General features: G+C 33.3%; 1 protein-coding gene across 8 annotated transcripts in view; it reads left to right on the forward strand.

The window, feature by feature from the left end:
• TTC6 (tetratricopeptide repeat domain 6) overlaps nucleotides 1–22,830 on the forward strand; it is a 59,864-nt gene that overhangs the window by 23,898 nt on the left and 13,136 nt on the right. For 4 of the 8 annotated variants that reach the window (XM_090141360.1, XM_090141355.1, XM_090141354.1 and 1 more), the window contains 17 exons: nucleotides 1,099–1,526; nucleotides 2,864–3,347; nucleotides 4,636–4,765; nucleotides 7,388–7,563; nucleotides 7,943–8,079; nucleotides 9,240–9,427; nucleotides 9,867–9,987; nucleotides 11,298–11,448; nucleotides 12,695–12,777; nucleotides 13,244–13,320; nucleotides 14,178–14,332; nucleotides 15,461–15,595; nucleotides 16,844–16,993; nucleotides 17,212–17,352; nucleotides 18,478–18,591; nucleotides 19,021–19,140; nucleotides 21,812–21,885. In XM_090141360.1, coding sequence (XP_089997486.1) covers nucleotides 1,099–1,526; nucleotides 2,864–3,347; nucleotides 4,636–4,765; nucleotides 7,388–7,563; nucleotides 7,943–8,079; nucleotides 9,240–9,427; nucleotides 9,867–9,987; nucleotides 11,298–11,448; nucleotides 12,695–12,777; nucleotides 13,244–13,320; nucleotides 14,178–14,332; nucleotides 15,461–15,595; nucleotides 16,844–16,993; nucleotides 17,212–17,352; nucleotides 18,478–18,591; nucleotides 19,021–19,140; nucleotides 21,812–21,885 — 2,864 coding nt within the window. The remainder of the gene's footprint in view (nucleotides 1–1,098; nucleotides 1,527–2,863; nucleotides 3,348–4,635; nucleotides 4,766–7,387; nucleotides 7,564–7,942; nucleotides 8,080–9,239; nucleotides 9,428–9,866; nucleotides 9,988–11,297; nucleotides 11,449–12,694; nucleotides 12,778–13,243; nucleotides 13,321–14,177; nucleotides 14,333–15,460; nucleotides 15,596–16,843; nucleotides 16,994–17,211; nucleotides 17,353–18,477; nucleotides 18,592–19,020; nucleotides 19,141–21,811; nucleotides 21,886–22,830) is intronic. The other 4 variants (XM_090141358.1, XM_090141356.1, XM_090141359.1 and 1 more) reach the window with 3 other exon arrangements.

Below are 22,830 nucleotides of genomic sequence, written 5' to 3' on the forward strand. Positions count from 1 at the left end.
AACTGCAGTAAATCATGCACGTTTTACACCTATGCAACAAGGAGGTTTATAGTTTATGTAGATAGTGTTTAATTGAGAAATTTGATTTTGAGTAAGAATTTGCAGAGGCTATATTTAAAACTTCTGGATAGCTCATAAAATCCTGCTTAAAGTGTTATGGCCATTTTATTTTTAAGAGGGATAGGAAGCATGGTAGCAGTTCAAAGTGTATGTAATAATAAATTGAGTAACTTAAACACTATGTCTGCAGTTTGAACTGAGCATTGATGCTTTTTTTTTTTTAAAGCATCAGAGTTTCCTGTTCAAATACAGATAGTCTTGTTGAATGCTACATTTGTTTTTTTCAGATTAACAAATGTTTTCTTTTCTCTCTAACTTTCAGATAGTGGATATGAAATTACATTTTAATTTCTTTAACAAATTTGTGTTATGCCTTATATTATAGTGTAAGACAAATGAAATGGAGTTAACTAAAAGAGTAGGATGCAATATGCTTTTAAATTGCAGATGTTATATAATGACTACAATTAAACACCAGATCATAACTATTATTCTTTTTTATTTTTTATTTTTGTCAGGTGATTTGGAAATTGGAACACAAAATATAAGGATGCCTAATTCAATTCAGATTTCAACTCTATTTCTAGATGGTACAATCGTATTTCTGAACTTTACAGTTGTCCCATCTTTTGTTCTAATGTTATGAATATATCTGTTCATCTTTTTTTTAATGTTACCATCAGTGGTGAACATTTTTCTCTTTAAAATTTCCATTCCTACAGGGAGAGGATTATCTACTTCAAATTTCTCATGATAACATTCTAGAGAAAATTGATTTTAGCCTTATATGTGCTTCAAATAACTTTCACTTAATGTTTCAGATGTCTTTGTTTTGATGCATATCTGGAGTTGTGTGGCTCTTTTGTCCCATTCAATACTATGTGTTTTTCAACATATCCTTGTTGATATTCTTTATAATTCTATTCAAAATAAAATCCAGTTTATTCAAACCAAGCAAATATGATACATAAATATTAATTCAAATGAACATTTAAATGAAAAATAAATTTCCTTTTTTTTTTTTTTTTTTTAAACCAGATAAATTTGATTAAAAGGTCAGTCTCTGCTCCGGAGATGACTGCTTTCAAACATGAAACTATATTAAAGATGTCAGCTAATTTCAAAACCAGCATGAAAGAGTTGGAGTTTATGAAGCAACAAATAGCTGAGCCAAAGGTTGAGACCAGGACTGCAAAAAGCTCCCCTGCCAAGCATCTTTTGAGTCAAATCTGTGATGATTGCCACTCAAAGGAGACAAATGCACCAGTGGAAAAAATGCCTACTTTGACTGGACAAGAGGATAGTGAGAATACTGTACTTGCAAAGAGAGCTCAAAAGGCTGGAATTAAATGTGTTATTGTCCCAAAAGGAAAGAAGAAGAAGAAGAAATCAAGGAAAACAATAAATACTAGAAAATTAGAAGCTGTGATTAAGAAATTAAATCAACCTCCAAGAATTCTTAAAAGGTTTTTTTTTTTACTGTTTTGCTGTTCTAAAGAATGTATTTTAATTTTTAGCTGTATTATCTCATTACAGGTTTTATCTTTTTACATATTAAGTATTGATCTAAAACATTGTTCTAGTGAATGCTTATTATTTATATATGGGTTACCTTTAGAAAATATCCAAGCTGTAGTTTTGACTTTAGCAGAATGATACTTTTTAAATTCAGGTGCTTAAAGTGTAAGGTGAAAAAACCTCCCAAAGTTGCTCTTGTTTTGTGTGCAGTCATGTTGTGTGTCCCCATTGTAACTTATATTAATGCTTAGGCCTGGTCTTTCAGGCCAGTCTCACATTCAGGTTCTCCTTTTTCTGCCTTTACACCTTTCTGTATGTTTATTGTTAAGAAAATCAATATACTGAAATTACTGACTGATATACTGCTATAGTAAGAGGAAACTTAGGGAGATGGTGGCCTTTCTCCAAAGTTCTGTTTTAGACAGTACTACGTAGTTGTTAAGTATTTCATATCAGTTTCTTTAATCCATGGAGCTTTCATCTTTGTATTATTGTACATATTCATGCACAAGATTGCTTTATTTTTCCTTCAATTTCCCTTTTTCTCAGTGGGATCTTCAAATTTAAAATATTATGAATATTATAATTACATATCTTTTTATATAAAAGCATTATAGTTTCTTAGGATTCTCTCCTAGTATTTCATTCTGTGTTAGCAAGGCTAGTATTCTTTGTGAAAAATATTAAATGTGTCTGTTAAAGATTTGTTTCTTTTACTTCAAGTTCCCAAGCAGATGTTAATTGTGATCCTTTGTGGAGGCTCTTTTTAGAACAGACAAGTTTTCTTAGCTTACAATTTTGGAAGTGTCTTTTCAAGTTCACGTGGTCTTGTAGTTGCTTAACTTTGATTGCTAATTCTTATATTTTCATGGCCTCCTTTGAATTTCTATCATCCATATAGATAGAGATATATCTGTATCATATTTATCTATCATCAATATATTCATCCATCTAGGGTTTGTCATCTGCATATTTAGCCAAACTGAAATATTGTCCTTTCTTAAATTTAGCACTCTCATTGTAAACTGAAGTTAGAAGCTTTTTTGAAGAAGTTAGCATGAAATTGCGAATAAGCACTGAACTACTTGGGATCGTGGATCATTCAGGATTCTGCTTACCTCATAAATTCAATAGTATTCTTTATAAGTGGCTGATGTTTAAAAGTCATTATTATTCATAAATGTATTGTCAACTCTCTTGTTAATTATTGACTGGCGGACTGTAATTTAGTATTATTAATATAGCTGGAAATATTTAGTTAATTTTAATATATTTCTTTCCTTAGGTCTGTGTCTCTAGGAAGACTTCTTATTCATAATAAATTCATTATCAAGGTGTCGCCAGCGATCAAACTATATCAGAGCCCAAGCATGCCTTGTTTGTTGGATTTTGAAAAGTTTGCTAAAGTGAGGGGTGGAATTCCAAAAGAAACTTCTGCTCGTGCGTGGGTCAGTGGAATCTGGAGCTGCTGGTTTGATGAAACATTCCCTGCTTGTGGGACTGTTCCTGAGAAGGGTACTGAGTTGCTAGAAGGAGCTAAGGCAGTGGGCTCTAAAGAAACAAATCTACAAATAGAACTAGTTGACTCAGTACAACCTGTTCTGCTTGATGATGCAGTAGTTAGTACTGAAGATTTAGAAGAAGAAGTAAGAAGACTGACTGATCAGATAGAAAAAGTTGAGCATCCTTCAGCTTTTCAATATTGCAGGCGTGGAGCAATACGAAGAAAGTTAGGCAAGCTAAAATCAGCTATGGATGACTTGGAAAAAGTAAGCTTAATGCCAAGCTTTCCTACTGTGTCAGAACCCCCTTGCCCACCCCCCCTACATTTTTTTTTAAACTGAACTTATGACCCTTGCTCAGGATACAGCACTTAAGACCTGAAGTGATATGATGTATGTTGGAGAGTGGATAGATGGAAAGGACAGAGGCTATTTGCTTTAAGTAATGCTGCTGACAAACATTTTTAATTTCTGCAAAAGCATAGTGAGAAATTGAAATGGAAAGTAATGCACTTTCTTTTTATGATTGAGCTATTGTTTAACACTGATGTTTTATACAGTAGTATTAGTGGCTTTCTATGCATATTTGTTTTATATACCTTTGTTTCCTCTATAGGGCTACAAAACCTGCTGTTAATTCTGCTAAATACCCTGCACAACTAGTCAGAAGTAATCCAACAGAATAAAAACACTGACAAAAAGGAAAAAAAAAGAAAAGAATTTTTACCTTGAACTTCAGAAATGGGCAGTCAAGTGTCTGAAAAGGCCAAAAATTCCACACTGACAGAATGACCCATTGACCAGTGGGCCCCTATTAACTGCTTGCTAAGCTACTGCATAATTTAGTGAAAACATTGATTATTATTTTCATGGTACACAAATGCAATCTCTGTGTAGTTAATGGATCATAGAAATGGCTTACAGACCCAAATCTGAGAATTGTTTTTGTAGCAGACCAGTCTTGGATGTGTATCTGTCTCTATATTTATTTCCATATGGCTGTTAAGTTTGTATTATCTGTACAATGAAAAAAAAAAAATTTGATAGATATTATCCATATATATATCTATCAAATAATATCTTAGGATATTAGGAATATAGGAATATTAGGATGTATTAGGAAATGTAAAGTACTTTTATAGGAATCATGACAGTGTAGTTTGAAAAACGGATACCTTTTTCACAGAGACATGTTTATTTCTTACTTTCAAATACATGAGCAATGTTTCTAAGCATTCAGAGTTTTTAGAAATAATTTAGGTTTTAGAAATAGTTTAGGTAACTACGAAAGAAATAAATATGGTAATATCACAACTGATCTGTTTTATACTGAATTCTGGTAGTCTGATTTCTGATTCTGCATATTTGTAAGCATATATTGCTTTTAAATGGGTGCATCAGTCAAACTCTTCAGATTTATGGGTTAAATAGAAGTTGTCTAAAATTTATTAAAAATCAGTTTGGTACAAAAAGATTTCATTTCCCATATGCTATTGTTAGCACATTTGAGAAGTTTCTTCTGCAAAACAAAATATTATTCTTATTTTGTTTGTAGGCTATAAGCTTAGAACCGCTACTACTTGATGCTTACTGGCATAGACATTTGATTTACCTCTTTCAAGACAAATTTTCTGCTGCTTTAAATGACCTGAATTTCATAACTAAATGGAACAAAAATAAAGCAGGTAAGTATCTACTGAAGTGTAACTTTCTAAGCAGCTCACTTTTCATCCAAAGTAGATATTTAACTAACTTCTGTTGGTTTATTCTTTATTCCTGTAATAGGAAAACTATGAAGCTGACATCTTCAAGTATTTGGGACAGGAAATTGATTTCTAAGAAAAAAAATAAGTACTTAATTTTATTGTACTTAAAAACAAAAACAAAAAAAAACAAAAAAACATGCTATTGTGCATTCAACCAGACTTGTTCTACTGTGAGCTTTATACTATGAAGGAGGACCTTAAAAGGAAAATGTGTCACGTGTTGGCCAGAAGAATAAAGAGTCAAGTTTGGTCTGTGTGTTCTAAGGAAGAATTGGCATAAGTTTTTTAAGTGCATGTAATCTGTATGGATTGGGAATACTGGTGGCTGAGTAGCAGCTCTCCAGAACAAATTATGTGAATCATCAGTGCAGCCTTGCAGCAGGGGAGGCTAGCTATGCATTGAGAGAGTGTGGCCCTGCAGGTGAGGTAAAGTGATTCTCCCCTGCCTGATTGTGGTGTTGCATCTCCAGTACTGTGCTTGATATGAGAGAGGGAAACTGGAGAGTCCTTTGGAAATCTTTTAAGATGGTCAGGTGCCTGAAACATACCCTTTTGTACAGAAAGGCTGAGGAAGCTGATTTAGCCTTGAGAAAGTGAGGCTAATAGGTAAATATATCCTCAGCTATGTGATGCGTAGTAATAGAGCAAACAGAATCAGACTTTTCTTTGAGATGCTCAGTCAAATGGGAGATACTATGCATAAGTTGCAACAACGGAGATCTTTGGGCATGATAATATTCACTGTAGGAATGGTGAAATATTGAAGCAGATACTTCTTGGAGATTTAAAACCTGGACAAGGCCCTGCATTGCTTGACTTAAAACTTAGCCCTGAATTAAGCCCCTGGACTAGGGGAGTTGAAAGCTCCTTTGTGATCTACCCTTTTTTTTTTTCTTTCTTTAATGCTTCTTCAAATAACTCAGATGATTTTAATTTGCTGAAACTATTTCTCTGTGCAGAACATCGAAAGGATAGGTAAGAAATATGCTAAATTTTAAAGTCACTGTATTGTTGTTTTGAACACAATACATTCATTATATGATCTCATTGTGTAGTTTAAATTGTTAGAGTTGATCAACAACTGTCTACATTTGATGATAAACATCTGTATTTATACTGCAAGTAGGTGTGGGAAGTAATTTTCATGAGGAGAAAAGCTTTAAATTGAAGGATAACAGTGCAAGATAGGTAATTGTACACTTTTCATGGATAAATGTTGAGTTGTGAATTAGAGGGGATTTCTAACCATCTTAGGAGTGAAGCTCTGGAGTTGCTTTCTAAATTGAGTAATGTAGTTCAGTGAGGATTTTAAAGCAGAGCTCGATAAAGTGAAATGAATTTTATAACAGTATTTAACAGTGGTTATAGAGATGTAAATTCATACTGGTCTTTGGTTGTCAGGTCCTTTACTTTATTGGAAGTGAGGGAAAGGTGACTTGCTGTTTTTTGCATTACATCTATTACGTGTTACTCAGAGCTTTAGCTAAGCTATCTGTAAGGACGAGGGGGTGGTGTGGTTTTCTTTTTTCTTTTTTTTTTCTCCACCCTCACATTCAAATATCTTGCTTATACTCTACTTGTGATCAGTTTTAACTGATCAGAGGCCAGCCGTGCTTAAGGCTAGGAGAAGCTATTTTACTCCTTCATCAGGTTGTCAGTGTCTACTGGAGAGTTCTGTTTTGTTATATTTGGTATTGTGGTTGAGGTCTGCTGCAGAACACAAAAATGAGAACATTGTACTTCTGAGGATCGTTTGGAAGTTTTGTATTACTTGCTAGTGTGGAGGCTTAAAAGATTATTGGTGCCTTTGTTTTCTGCTGCTCTGGTGCCACTGTCCTCTGTGCTCTATTACAATTTTTTCCTCGAATTTTTTTCACTAGAATTTATTATAAGGCAGTGGGAACTGTTCAGTCATTTGTGGCATGGAAGTGAACATTTGGGGTGAGTTGACTCAAACCAGCGCCTAAGGATCTGCATAGATGCTCCCTTGCTCTACCCCACGCCTGGCAGGACGGGAGAAAATAGGTAGATCAAAAGAGAGAAAACTCGAGGTGCTGACACTTTAACAAACAAAAAGGAAAGATACAATCACTCACCACTTCACACATGCAGGATTGATACCCCTACTTTTAGCCCAAATTCAAAACATAGCACCACATGGGCAGTTAAGAAGAAAGCTACCTCTATTTCAACCAGGATCAGTAACTATTTACAGTTATTGAAAAGCAAATCTATTCTTTGTCTGTTTGTGGTCAACAGGACTAATTCAAATGGCTTGATGGGACATTTCTACTGAGCTCTGAAGAGAGCGAAGAAATTCTATAGCTCTTGTGGGATTCACGGGTACTATCAGTTTCCATCTATATGGGCTTGAGGACAGAGCACACAGCTCTAAATTTCTGAGATCTCTTGCTCAGCTCAAACAACTTCTAGACTTTTTGGTTTAATTTCTACTGCTTGTTTCTAATATTATGTAAGAAGGAGATGACGTTATTTTGGACTGCTAAATAGTGCCTTTTCTGTTCTGTGGGATTATTTCAGATGCATACCTGTCAAAGGCTGAAATTTACAGAAAGCAAGGTGATAATACAATGGCAATCATCAATTACAGCTCTGCAATACAATGCAACTCTACAGATGATGACATTTATTTCAGAAGAGCTGAGTTGTATTTTGAAGAAAATCAATTGTTGTTGGCTGTAGATGATTATGCCAAAGTAAGTTAACTTTTTTGTATTGTTGCAATAATGTTGTAGTTCTTGTTAACTTTGAAAGTAAATTGTATGTGGATATATCTGGAAAGTAGCTTTGAGCACAGATATTCTTTCTGATGAATGATGTTTTAAAAGAAATCAGTGTCATAAAAATTACTTATTTCTGTCATTCCTGTCTGGTAATTCAGTAAATTACTGAATGTCTACATGTTCTCAAGCACTGATAAGTTTGCATCACTGCTTCTCTATCTCACTGTGCCATTAATGGAAATGATAGCAGAGAAGAGAATTAGGAAAAAAAAAAAAAAAAAGAGAATGATGAAATGTAATTTTATAACATTATTTTTATAGCATTATGTAATTCTTTATTTTTTTATTATAGTGTTTTCAATATAACCCGAAAAGAACAGATGCACTTATGAAACATGGAATATATTTCTTTGATCATTCAATTTTGACTACAGCTATTCAGGATTTTACAGCTGTGATTAGAGAAGACCCTAGCAATGCTCAAGCAAGGTATAATATAGAATATGACATAAGAATTTGGATTTTAATTGGATTATTAAAACATTAATATGCAAACATTAATATCTTTTGCATATTAATGTTTTAATAATCCAATTAAAATGTATTATACAGTAATAAAGCAATTGCATTTTCAAAGAGGTGTATGTCAGAAATAGAGTAAGACTATTAGGCCATGATACTCATTGGAGAATCTTTGTATTGCTTTAGTGACTTTGTATTAGTACTTAAAACTTAATTTAACTAAGCATAGAACCATGTATTCAGTGTCATCTGAAGTATTGCAAATATAGAGTAGGTTGGATTGTGCTCTTCTGTAAAGAACTGGATTTAAATAAATGCTTAAAGTGAAGAGTATCTTCAGTATTGCGTAGATCTATGCTGAATTTCAATTTGTTTTCTTGACACTTCTTAGCATTATGCTTAGTTAATGCTTTCTGCAGGGGAAAAAAATCCAAATATATGAATGAGAATAATCTTTATTTTTAAATTACAACAATGTATTTGAGTTTTGACTTTAAAAGACTGATTTTTTTTTCTTGTTTTTTCATTGGAAAACGTCCAATTTTTATTCAAGTTCCTACCAAGTTTTACATTATTTCTATACTGTAACCTGTGAAATAATTACAAAGGTGCAATGCCATATGATGCCACTTGAATTTAGATGCAAGTGCTGTTTCCTTGGGATGCAGAATTTTGAATTTTGTTGAGGAGTAGTATAATAGACTGTAAACTTGGCTGCTTTAAAGAAATATTGAAGAATAGGATGGATGTTTTCAGAAAGCTTTAACATACTAATGAGACTGCTTTTATTTCTTGTTTATGTAAGAGTTGAGGAAAATTAGCATTTTCCGTACTCAAACTGCTGCACCAATACACTGTGGAACTCAGAGTCTCCCATTCAACTCATCTCTAAACTGACAGTGCTGTGTTATATTGAGCTTGGATTATTGAAGTGCAATAATCTGCCTATATGGAATAGGTTGTAGGACCTTCTTCCTTTAGGCTTGTTTTAATGCACTGAGAAACAGAATAACCATTTTCTTTTATTCTTCAACATTTTTCCTCCTAAGTAAGTGCTTCAAATTTGCGTGGCATTAAAGGAAGAATAGTTGGTATTAAGTTGACTCAAATTGTTTCTTCTTTATTAGGCTATATCGAGGAAGAGCATATGCTAAACAGAAGCAGTATAGAAATGCAATACAAGACTTGGCAGCAGCAATTCGTCTAGACCCCTCTTGTTGGTTAGCATTCTACTATAGAGGTTGCATCTTACGGGAGATCGATCCAAAAAGAGCTTTGCAGGACTTCAGTGTTTCTGGTATTGTTACTTCTAAAGGTGCACGTTTGTTTAAAAAGAGAAATGATCATCAGCCATTAATTACTATATTATAGTACAGCAAAATTATTTCCTGTTCAGTTTCTGAAAAATATAGTTGTTTTTCAGTATATGCTAATAATTTGTTCCTTTTCATTTCTATTAAGTTCATTACATCAACTGTTGCTGCTGTTGCTACTCCTCAGGTATTTTCACTCTGATTCCTATGCCTTTTTGATTTTAATTCTAACAGTTTGAATGTAAATGAGAATTCTATACATATTTGAAGCACTATTAAAACCATATGTAATATGTTATGTTACGAACTTGTTAAACAATTATATTTTATGAAACTCTTGGAAAGCCAGAGTAAAGAGTGAACTGCAGGTAAGTTGAGTGGAGTAACAGAAGTAAATGAGAATATTTGAACTACTGATTTCTCATTTCTTCTTTCTCACAGTACTCATCAATGACACTCAGGAGAATTTTTCTTCTTTTCTTCATCGTGGGATCATTTACTCAAAGCAGCAGCAATGGTCATTTGCAGTCCGTGATTTTGAAAGCGTCATAGCTTTGGACAGGTAATTGGACTTGAGAATTTCAACATATTTTGTTTATATTCGTATTACTTGAAAGCATAAAAATACTAAAAAAAAACAAACAAAAAAACCCACAAACAAACAAAAAACAAACAAGGAAATAAGTACTAATAAAGGAAAGTGGGGAGTCACTACTTAATCAGAAAAGAGATTGAAATTAAGACATACTGAAACACAATGTTGTCTTTTCACAGTATCTTCCTTCTCTTTTACCCTAGCACAAATATAATAAAAATAATTATTTATTTGTTTTGGATTTAAATTTTATTTTACTTTACATGGCAACTTGGCAAACAAATTGCTATTTGGCAAATGAAATTGAAATCTTAATTAAGGTGATCATTCTTGCCAGAATTATTTCACAGATCTTCTGAAAGGAAATTTTGCGTACAATGCAGGTGAAAGCACCTTTTTCTCCAAAAAAGCTATGCCACAATATTTTGCTTAGCAAAATCGGTAGTGTCCATGAAATAAATTAAAACAAAAAATTCCTGATAACACAAAATGAAACAAAACTGCTTGTGATCTGTTACAGTTGGTGACTAAAGCTCATCCTGTTTTTGTGAATAGGACTTCTTCCTGCCGCCTGTACTCTATAAACAGGCTGTTTGCATGGTAGGGCTTCTGCAGACAGTCTTGCAAATTGAACAAAGCTTCCTATTCCAGTTATTTAGATTAGTTACCCATTCTTTTAAGATAGAGTTCTTTCAGTACAGTCATCACCATAATAGAATTATATACATTTCAAATACTATAAAACAAAATTGGCATGTGATGCAACGACATAAAATATTTCAACAGTCTTGTTTTGAGCAAAGGCTTCCATTCCAGTCTTGGGCAGATGTACCTCGCAGCTCTCCTTTTCTTTTTTTTGGCTCTTTTGTTGGGAATCTAGAACATGCCTAGGAAGTTTCTCCAAGAGATGGCTGCACAAGATATTGTAAATCCTGGAATCTCTGATCTTTCACACTGCTAGCCAAAAAAGTAAAGGAGCAGGCTAAATGGGAGACATGTATGTTTTGTTGGAGTCTTTTATAAGTGAACTTTTATGCTTTTGTGTTGGAGAGTTCAGTGTTTCTTGGTGTATTCAGTATATTTGAATTACCATCTAGGTCTATTGCTAATCTATTCTATGCATAGCAGCTATCTCCTCAGCTGGAAATCAATATTATTTTGCTCAGTGTGATCACAATATGTTGTAAATGTCATAATAGCGAATTAAGTCTGTTGCAGAATTTATACAGTTATGTATTTCATGAAATAACAAAAGAGAAAATTTTTTTTTTTTTTAGCTCTATCATCTTTGCTTACCTAAATATTGGTTTGATACTGCTGTTGCATCTGGATCAATACTATGAAGCTATTCAACAGTTTACTAATGCTATAAAAATTGATCCTCTCAATGTTCAAGCCTACTTGTGTAGAGCACAGGCATATCACAAGGTAATACCCCCCTTTAGTTTTTGATTGTCACTTATAAAGCTCTATATTTGGCATTGTTGCAAGTATTTTAATACTTACACCTTGATGTTACATTGTTATAACCTGTTTCTAGCTATACACTTCAAGTAGTCCTCATCACCATAATAGAATTACATACATTTCAAATACTATTAAACAAAACTGGCATGTGATGCAACAACATAAAATATTCCAAATTTCATTCAATTTTTTTTTTTTCTATATCAGTGTTCATTTAGCCTGGGCTTTAATAAAATATATTTGAAATAAATAAAAAGAAAATGAAATACTTTTTTTTTTTCTAGACATAGGATTCCTGAAACTTTTGTTTTTCAGGAAACTGGGAGCTGTTTTAAAGTTTTAATTTCCCATGAATATATTTTACATCTGTGTAGATGAGAGAATAGCTTCTGCTAGCAGTTGTTTTTTGTGGACTTCTCAGGAGCTTGAGGAATGTAGTGTGACTTAATTTCTGTGGACTGTCATTGCAAAGATGGAAAGAATTATTTCTCATTTAAGTGTTTTGAGAGATTATTTAACACTGTTCATTGTATTTGTCTGAAGAAAACTACTTTTAACTCATCAATTCATTTGGATGGACTCTTATTAAAAAATTAAAATTTAAAGATACGATACTGACTTGTCTGATAGTTGACATGGAATGTCTTCTACTAATGCTCAGGTTGCTTCTGTAGTTTTTTGAAATATGTAGAGTAGCTAAGGTAAGGTTAGTATGTGAATTCCAGCACTACTATTTGATGGCAGTTCCAGCTGACTCCTAGCCATCTGGATAGATCGGTCCTTGGGATCTTCTCTGCAATGATTCCTGCCATTTCTCCTCCCCTTCTGAAAAACAGTGAATTGGACCACAGACACAATCTTGACAAATCATTGCTGTAATGATTTGCATTTAAAATTAATCAGGACATATGTGCATGGGGATCTCATGACCTACTCTTCTTCCCAGTAGTCCAGAATCTTATTTGGATTTTCGAAAAATAACGAAAATGTCTGCTGTTCAAGTCTGCCCTGTGGGAGAGTATGGAAATCTGTAGGTGGCAGACCTTTTAATTTAAAAGTGTTGAGCCCTTTAGAATGTGTGTCCCTCATGAGTTGTTATTATGTGGGTACTATGTCCTGTAGGACCACATTTACAGAAATAATTGTCTCCAAATTGTGTTCATAATACCAGTTAAATAGTAGGTTTTTTGTTTGTTTTAAATTACAGATTCATAATTTATCAAATGCTGTGAAAGATATAAATCGAGCCATTCATCTTTATCCAGATAAGTCAGAGCTACAGATACTAAGGTAGGAAAGTGTTTAGTGGAAGTCTTCACATGTACCTTATTCTCAATAGCATTTCCCATTGGAAATATTTTGGTAGATGCTTCGTATGCTTTGAACCTTGCTCTCAATAGGTTTAAAAAAATGTACTTTAATGGCATTTTCAAACCATAGGAACTTTATATCTGTATAATGTCATCCTATTAATATAATCTCAAAGGAAATGTAGTTTTATAATTCCTACAATCTGCAAAGAAGTAAGCATATTGATTCTTGGTGCTTTTATGTTAGAGAAAAAAAAATAAAATTGAATATATACTTCTGATGGTCATAAAGAGGAAAAAATTCAAATGTTTTTATTGGAATGCATTGTTTTTCATTGTTTTTCTCCTTTTCTATAAAAGAAAATAAATTGCAGAAGCATTTGCATTTTGACAGAAATACCTGGGAAGAACTTTACTAATTGCATCCAACAAATATTTCCTTACAGGGGACAGTATTTAATGGAATTGAAGAAATATGAGCTGGCAAGCTTATGTATTCACCAACTTGCAAAAATGAATGAAGGTAATGTCAATTTGCCTGTGTTGTTGTGTGATCTCTAATCAAGGAATTTCAAGTTTACGTTAAAAAAAAATGTTCAAGTACTCTACTAAGTTAGTTACCATGAATCAGCTACAATATATAGGATAACTTTTAAAGATGCTAAGTCTACATTATTTCCTGATCACCACTTGTGATTTCAGAATTTCTTTCTTTTGAGTTCTGGGTTTTTTTGAGTTTTGAATTTGAGTGGTGTTTTTTTTTTTTTTTTTTTTTTTTTTTTTGTTGTTGTTGTTTTTTGTGGTGCTTTTTCTTCCATTCAATTTTAGTAACTTCTGCTTTAAAAGGAATATTGAATAAGGATTCTGTACTGTGCTTCTTTACAGTCCTTCCTAATAAAATACTACAGAGTTCCAGGTCTGAGCCTTTGCAACACATTTGAACAGTAAAAATGTTGCAGTATAGAAGTTCCTTTTTATGTGATGAGCATAAAGTGGCAGTGTACAATGCATCCTTACAGTTATTCATGAATCCATATGAATACCTATTTTGCTCAAGATGAACTATCTGTCTCTAGTAGGGATGAACTGTGGACGCACAGAGTATAATAATATAGAAACAATGCAAGCGTGTGGTGATACTTCAGCATAGCACAGACTTCTACAAACCCTCCTCCCCCCACATTTGGGGTGTTTAGCCGTTGAGCTACACTTACTGATAGTTGTTCAGCTTGAGATTTTTATATGGAATTTTGTTTGGTCTTTTTGAAACAAAATATTTTAACAGCATTCTGAAATTTGCATATAATTTAAAGAGATTTTATACTGGAAAACACATGTTGAAGTAAAAGATTATAATTTTCTGTGGTGGTTTTCTTCCAGTGTCGTTTCAGCCAGTTCAGCAAGCACTCATACAGTCATTTTGTCAAAATCACAGTAAAGCCATAGAGTGCTTACATGAAGCTGCTACAACTCAACCTGAGCCTTCAGTGTTTGTTCTCTTAGGAAAAATACAAATGAAAGCTGAGAAAACAGAGGTTAGAAACATTTACGTTATACATCTATGTGAAGCAAGACAATGTTTTTTCTTTATTCTTTTAATATTTTATATCTTAATATATAAATAAATCTTTGGTGCACCTTATTGCTTAAAATTCAAGAAGACCTGTGTAAAACTTTTCAACAACAGCAAAACTGCAGTTCAGCATAATTTTGGCAATTTGAATTTTAACACATTTTTGTTAAAATAAATAAGTTAAAAGATACAACTGATCTTAGTCTATAACTGTATGTATCAATTTTTCTTTTTTGTGAAATAACTATAATATCTTGTGTTCTCTAATTACTGTACAAATATTTCGTTAATGTACATGAAGTAAATATATTTTATTGCAAGTGTTTTTCAACTTTTTGAATACTTATATGTCATAGGATTTAACTAATACTGTCACTTCTCTGGCTCATGTAGTTAGCTAATGCTTGAGGCCTGCAGAATTGTTGAAATCAGCAGTATGGATATACAATTTCTTTTTGTACAGTACTATTTATTTATGCAGAATGTACAGAGTCTTGTTTCCTTAAATGAAAGTGGCAAGCAACAGGTAGCTCAAGAGTGCCTTGAATCTACCTATCTATTGAGTTCTCTATTTGACGTGCATGGTCCTCCTGTTTCATTTTAGGTTTGTTTGTGCATTTTTTTTTTAAATGAATGTTAGGTATACTCTATGCAAAGACTGCAGTCCTGTTCTCCGTGCTTGTATCAATTGAAACATCTTGACACATTCAACTTTTTTTAAGCTTTTGTGTTCTGTTAGTCTCAAATCATAATGGAGCAATATTATTTCTGCTGTCTTTGATAGAATGCTGATGAAAGATGGCAATTGTTCGTACCATCTGATCCAATTCATTTCAGCTGTCACAGTTAAGAAATGTATGTTAGAGTCCTACCCTGATTCCTCAGAGTATTAGTCCGAGGGAGGGGGCCTCACTGCTGGACAGGAATTAGATAATTCTTCTAATATGAGTAAATAACCAGACATCAGGCTATGCTGCTCCAGCATTAAGGAACTCTGTACTTCTCATTTTTGCATTTATGTTTCAAAGACTAAAACATTTCAAAATTTCACTCGATTACTTTAAAATTCTTAATATTCCCTGTATTGTAGGATGCTGTGGGAAGTTTTAAACAAGCTATAAATCTCCTGATGACCTCAGAAAAAATCCTGCCTCCTACATTTGAGGCTGCAGAAATGTATTATCTCATGGGCCTGTGTTATATGGAACAAAAAAATCTATTAGAGGTTGGTATTAGTTATATATATTTGACTCCTTTGGCTCCAGTGCCTATAGACAAAAGTGATAACTAAATGAGTAACTTCAGTATTTTCAACAGCCTTAACTGCCTTAATTTTTTTTAACTTATGATGTACATTAGATTGTCTTGTGAACTTGTGAATCATTTTTCAGTGTTAATGTTCTGATTTTTAATGTATGAAAATCATATTCTGATGTCATTGAAAAGTGACACTAATTTCTTACCTGCTAATCAATACTTTCACAGATCTTACAAATACTCATGTAGCAATTAGTGGCTTTGTCAGTAGGTACTGAACTTAGACAAAGGAAATCCTAGATTATTCTATTAATTATGGAGTTTGTATTTTGTCTGTTTTTTTTTTGTATTACTGTACCTCAAAACACCCCCTAGATGGTTCTGTTTGGCACTTAACTTATATATGATACTTAACAAAACAAATAGTGATAATAAACTTTTTCAATAAAATCAATGCCACACATTAGAGGTATTGAAAAAAAAAAATTAAAGTCTTCCTGAAAAAAGCAGTAATGGTATTAAAGTCTATCTGTGAGCTTTGCAGCAGGCTTAGGGTGGGTTCTTGAAAATGTTTTCTGTGTTGATATTTTAGTAAATATGTGTCAGTAGCTAATTTACTAAAGGCTCAAGACTGAACTAGGATCATTTGAAACATCAAATTTTCACAGGACACAGTGTCTTTTCATGTCTGCCTCTGATCTGAATTGTTGTAAGTCAAAGTGATATTCTTTTGGTAGAAGGCTTTCAAAATTGTCATATGTTACCACACCAGATAATTCAGACAACTGATGAAGTTAACTATGCCATTGCACATCTGATACTATAGCTGTACATCCTGGAAAAGCCCATGACTGTGTACAGAGCAATGTGGAAGAAAAAAATGCGTGGATGAATTATGAAGGAGTGTCATGTCAACCACTGTCATAAATAACTGTACAGTTTCAGCTTTTACAGACAGAAGACCATATGCTTTATAAGTTTTACTGAAGATCATAAAATGAGTTAGATTGTACCTCCCTGTGGTTATGATTGTACTATTAGGACATTTTAAGTTGCAGTGGACAAAAACAATAAAAAAGTGGATATGTATATAAATTATTTATGCATTTGGAATATAATCTCCCTGTAAAAATGAATCAGTTAATTGCTATGTACAGCCTGTGGTTTCGGCTGTACAAACCAACTGTTTAAGTCGGATGATATGTAATTCTTTTAGGCCTGTGATGCTTTTAATATGGCTATCAGACTACATTCAAGTTACCCTGATGCTTTTTATCAACGAGGGCTGTGTCGAATGCAACTCAGACAAACAAAGTGCATCCAAGACTTCAATCATACACTTGAACTTTGTCCATCACATTTCCAGGTAATATAAAAACTCCTGATGGTTTGTTTCCTTGAGGCATGTTTAGGATGGGTTCAGAGTATGACTGGTTCTGCATTTATGGATGTGTTGCCTTGTAATCTGCCAGCAAGCACAATGATGGATATTTTTATAAAGCTTTGTTATTTCTTTTATTTAACCCTTGTCTTAAATAAGTAGCTTTTTTTTCTTTTAGCATTATTCTGTCTTCAACTCTGTAGGCATATATGGGTCGTGCTGCTTACTATGGAAGTAAAGGCAGATATTCTAAGGCAATTATGAATTGTAATGAGGCAATCAAAATTCATCCTAACAGTGTAAAAGCTTATTTTTACCGAGGAATACTCAAGTATCAAAATAAGGTAGGTATCTCTTGTTGCTGTACTGCTGCTTTCTCCCTTAGAACGTAGTGTATGAGCGCCATGCTGGAAGTAATCCTTCCTATTTTATTATGGTGGGCCACAAAATCAGAGGCAGCTGTTAGTGGTATGGCAGTAGAGGTTGAACCCTCTGCCAGTATTCATTACATGTTGTCGCTGTGTGACAGGTAGCAGCAGAGGGGAACTCTGACACAGTGATGTCTGACATGAAAGTGTGTATGAAGAAAAGGTGTGGAATTGAATACTTCCGTGTGGAAAAAAATTGCATTTGTTGACAATCATCAATTCTTGTTGAAGAGACCAAAGAGAGGATGTGTGCACAGTGAGGCAGTGAGTGGTATGCTTCAGCAGTGGCAATGTTTATATGAAAGAATACCCATGTCCAGACAGGCAGGCAGACTGCTGTGAGTGTGGCATTCAAGCTCTTGTACAATGCTGGCAAAAATGCACAGCTAATGGTGGTGCTTATGTTGGGGGGAAAAAAAAAAGTGTTTTGTAAATCAGATTTTTGTTAATGAAATAGCTATGGAGAGCACTATAACACTGTTGTAATATTCATGGAAAAAGATAGGAGGCATTACTTTTGGAGTAGCCCTCATATATTACTTATCACTTTATAATGGTAAAATAATGGTAAAACTTTTGGAAACCAGTGTTGCATACGGAACCTGATGATTATGTTGCTTTCCTGCTTGAAGCCACTCTGATCTGTGTAGTTTTAATGATGAATTGAGCAAGCTACTGGGCATCTATCTGCATATTCTCTTAAGTTCTACGGCATAGATTCTCACTTGGTAATAGGCACAATATATACTTTTTAGGTTAGTGTTAGAAACAAAAGATAAACCAGAAAAACTAAAGGTTGATTATGTGTTGCAACATATTAATATTTTCTAAGCAATCAGTAAAAAATATTTGGATGTCCTGACTGTCCATATAGAGCTTCTGAAGAAGCATTCCCTTTACATAAACTCATTTCTGATGAAATGATACTTTCCAGTACTAATGAAGAAACAAGTATGGAAAACTATGAAATCAAATTCTATTTCAGGAGGAATATATGATGCTGTGAATTATAATTTGTACATGATGTTTTTTCATTTCCAGACATTTAAAGCTGCAATTGAAGATCTCTCAAAAACGATTGGCCTTGACAATACCTGTATTTTGGCATATTATAACAGAGCAATCTGTTATCATCAAATAAAGAATTTCAGAAAGGTACAATACACAATTTTACAACATCACACGATCACTCTGTTGTTAATGCCTAGTCATAACACTACTTCACAGAATTAAAAGAAAAATTCACTTAATGCAAGTAGTGCTTAGTCTTTTCAGTAAAAATAAAACTATTTGAAAATAGTTTTAAAAGTACCTTATTTCAATAATAAATCAAGAATATTGCATTTATAGTATTAAAAATAAAATAAGAATATGGACAAAAAATTCAGTAGTAGTAGCCATTATGAATTTCAGTTGGTAAAATAAAAAAAATTGAAATAACAAAATGAGTTTTAATGAAGCCTGTTTAATATATCTATATTGTCTTTGATTTTCTACTCTGGGTTTGGATATCTATGTAATTATGGAAGGCAATGTATATATCTCTCTGAATAAATAGTTGAGTAAAATGCCTTTTTTTAACAGGCCTTGAAAGATTACGGAATTTTTCTTCTATATGAGGAGAGTAAGGAAATAGTTTTAAAAGTGTTCATCAATCGTGGGCTACTCTACATGGAACTTGGTGATTATGCTAATGCCTGTGAGGTAAAATAAATAAATAAATGAATCCCCCTTTGTGTAGACCAAATCTAGAGTTTCTCTTAATTATGAGCCCTTGGTTACATAAAGATTAATTTGCCAGGTTTAGTATTTCTAAAATAGTTAAGGTTCCCTTTTTAAAATTTGCATAGCATCTAATACCAAACTGGGAAATGAATTTGCAAATAAAAGGCAGTTCTAGCCATTTTACAATTTTATACAGCCTGGAGTTGAGCATAAAAGTTGTACAAAATTAATGTAATGAGAACTGACTTGTCCTTTTTGTAAAAAAACAAAAACAAAAACAAAAAACCAAACCACCAACAAAAAAAAAAAACAAAGTGCAACTTTGTCATTTATTTTGGGTCTAAATGAGTACTGATTGATTGCAGAATCCTAAGTAAATGGAGGGATCTGACTGTGTGAGCTTGTTTTCTCTTCCTCTATGTTTGGGTGTAAATGACTTTTATTGAAAGACAGGGAGGGTCAGATCTCATGTAAGAAAGAAATATCTGACACAGCGCAGATGACTCATTCAGTGGGACTCCACCTGGTATTGTAGTAGCAGGCTTAAAACCTAAGTATTAAAAATTACTCTTTCAAACACGAGGCTTTTATTTTTGAATTCTAGATAGTTTGCAAGTTTTCTAAAACTTTTTTTTATGCATGTGAAGTAATATATGTATATGTATTTTTTTCAGCAGTAGTTGGTGCATTCATTGACTCTGTTGTGGACCGTTAGCTTTAAACTTCATTATCTTTGTCACATGATAGCAATGATGTCAACATAAGCATTCTAAAAATTGAGTAATGAGTAACATTTCTTATTTCCAAACAGATATTGAGGAAAGAATATGAATCCCTTTCAATTAAGCCAAAAATATCTGGAAGTGTCTGCCAAAAGCTCTTTTCAGTTGGTGGACCTTGGACCTTATTTAGAAATAAGTAGAAACATTGCATAATTGGTCTCATGCTTCAGGATGAAATTGATCAATGTAGTTCAGGAAAGATGCTGAGAGTAAAAGGAGATTGGGAAATGGATCAGAACCAGCAGGATGAGCAAAAAGTTATTTGATTATAGGAAAGACGAATCTTAAAAAGGCAATTGAAAAACAGGCACAAAATTACATTAGCTAATTTAAGAGAAGAATCAGTGATTATAAATGTGTTAGAGCTGTATCACTTCTGTCATTTCATTGCAGGTATACCTGTATACATGTATAGTGAAATAATGCTGAAATAAGATGTAATTATTTTACCTCTACTCAAAGTGAATGTATTTCTGAATTATGTACACTGGAAGAAAGACAAAAAGTTGCAATTCAGTTTATGAAAGATCTGAATTGATGCATAGAAGTGTCTGTCTTTTCTACATGATTCTATGAAGAGTGTGTGGTGATGTTTGAGGGTAGGACTTCTGGTTTAAGTAAGCCAAACCTAGTCCTTGGAATGATCCTGCATTTGCTGTGCTCCATGAATGCAGCAGAGTGTAAAGTTCAAACTATACACACGAAGAGAATCACGTTAGCTTTGTTGGGAATTCACTGAGAGGGCTTGGTAGGTTGGAACATTGCTGCTCAATAGTGATTTTTTATTTTTTAGAGTTTTTGTGATATAATTTTATGATAGCATTTCATGTTTACTGAAAGAAAGGTTTTATTTTAACAAAGAACTGACATACATATGTGTATATATATATATATATATGTATGTATATGTATATATATATATATATGTATATTTCCATATATATATATTTCCATATATATAAAGTATTTTGCCACTTTTGTAATTCTAATAGTACTGAAATCTTCCACATTCTTAAATTTGCTAGAAAATGCTTTCTGACTTGTAATTCAGTGGATACATCAGCTAAACCACTCTTATGGCCTACTGATTTCTTTCCTGTAAAAAGTCCTGAAGTGCTTCCTTATATCATAACCAAAATGATTGCATTTGATTTTTAAATCACTTGTACAGTTTTTACAATTGAGTACATTATAGTTCAATTGTACAGTTGAACTCACTAAGCAGTGAGTACTAAGGAAACTGGTTTAGTGGGCTACATGGGAGGTAGGGGGATGACAATATGAGATTTTAGAGGGCTTTTCCAGTGTTAGTGATTCTATGGTCTATGAAAACCACAAGCATTTTGTCAATGCTCTGAGTTTTAGTAAAAAGGAAAAGTTAAAAGCCCTGGAACAATGACTTATAATAATTTATAGAATGTCCTTCACTAGAACATTGTGAGTAGAAATGCAAATATGAATTTGGTTTACTGTAACTTGAAAAAGTAGTAATTTAATAATTTTCTTACTAAAAGAAGAAAAGATTATCTGTTGAAAATGCATGTAGCAAAACATACTTTCAATATATATATGTATTTAAGAATTGCTATCATTTCTATTAAAAACAATATCCCTCTGGGAAGCTTTTTTCCGTCCCCTGGGAAGTAACTACTTCCAGCTTTATGAGAAATACCATGATATGATGCTTCATTCTATCAGAGCATGAGTCATAAAACAAGACAGTTAAATAGTTATGCAGTACTTCTGATATGCACCAACATCAGAAGTTATCTCCCTTTTCCTGTGGTGGTGTAGAACTGTTCAATTGAGACCACAGTTGTAGATGATGTGAAACAATGTAAATTTCATTTTGAATCTGTTCATTTCAGGACTTGAAAGAAGCAGCGCTGCTTAGTCCAGGTGACAGCCAGATCTTTCAAGCTATTGGAACCTGCCATTATCGGTAAGGTACATAACTTTGGTGCAGAGTAGAAAAATGAAATAATTCCTAGAATTTACTTTTGCTTGTACTTTTTTCATATTGAGGGCACTGAGAATGGAGAGAAGGAAAAGTGGTAGAGAGGACTGCTTATCATAGTGACACATGGAGTCAGTCATTCCCATTTCACACAAATATCACCTAGGGTAAAAAGGAAATTTTCACAATTCTCTGCCTATTAGTCAATTTTTTTTCCCCTAAGGTTACTCTGTCATCTATCACTGTATAACCTTATTTCTTCTGAGGTAGTCTGGAAGTGGACATGTAGCATTAGAACTTCTTGTGTTACTGTGCTTGTAGTTAAAGCACTGCTGGCTCCATCTTTCCGTGTCTGAATGATGCTGAATTAACAGTGCTGAGTCCTGTTTCTAAATGAATTTTTTTTGTTGTGTTTATATATAACTACCAAAAAGATTCACTGGCAAGTTGTCTATTATAAACGTTTAAGATGCATTTGGGATCCTATCAAACAGGGTTGAGATGAAGCAAAAGTTTGTTTTTGCACCAGTTGTTCTACTTGAAAGAAAATCCACAACATTTGGTCTATATCCCTATGTTTCTTTGTTATCTTTGTCTAATCTTACCTTTTTTTTCAGGCTGTTCTTCAGGTAGATTCAAAACAGGTAGCTTATAATCAAAGAGCATCTTTCAGTTTTGTCTCAGTGAAATGGTTATTTTGACACGTTGAAATTTTTGCTTTTTATGTAAAGACATCTACTAGCACTCGTTGACATGTCAGGCATTTCTGGAATTCTGTTTCTACTTGGAATACTCCCCAGATATATCAAATGTTATTTAACAGTGGAATTCCACATTTGGCCTACTCCTAAAATTAGAATTGGCTGTTGTCAATAGCCTGAGTATTGGCTCTTTTTTGCCCTGCCATTTTAACATAGTTTGGATAGTTTT

Source organism: Phasianus colchicus, chromosome 5 (genome assembly GCF_987193195.1).
Source record: "Phasianus colchicus chromosome 5, bPhaCol1.hap1.1, whole genome shotgun sequence".
Lineage (NCBI taxonomy): Eukaryota > Metazoa > Chordata > Aves > Galliformes > Phasianidae > Phasianus > Phasianus colchicus.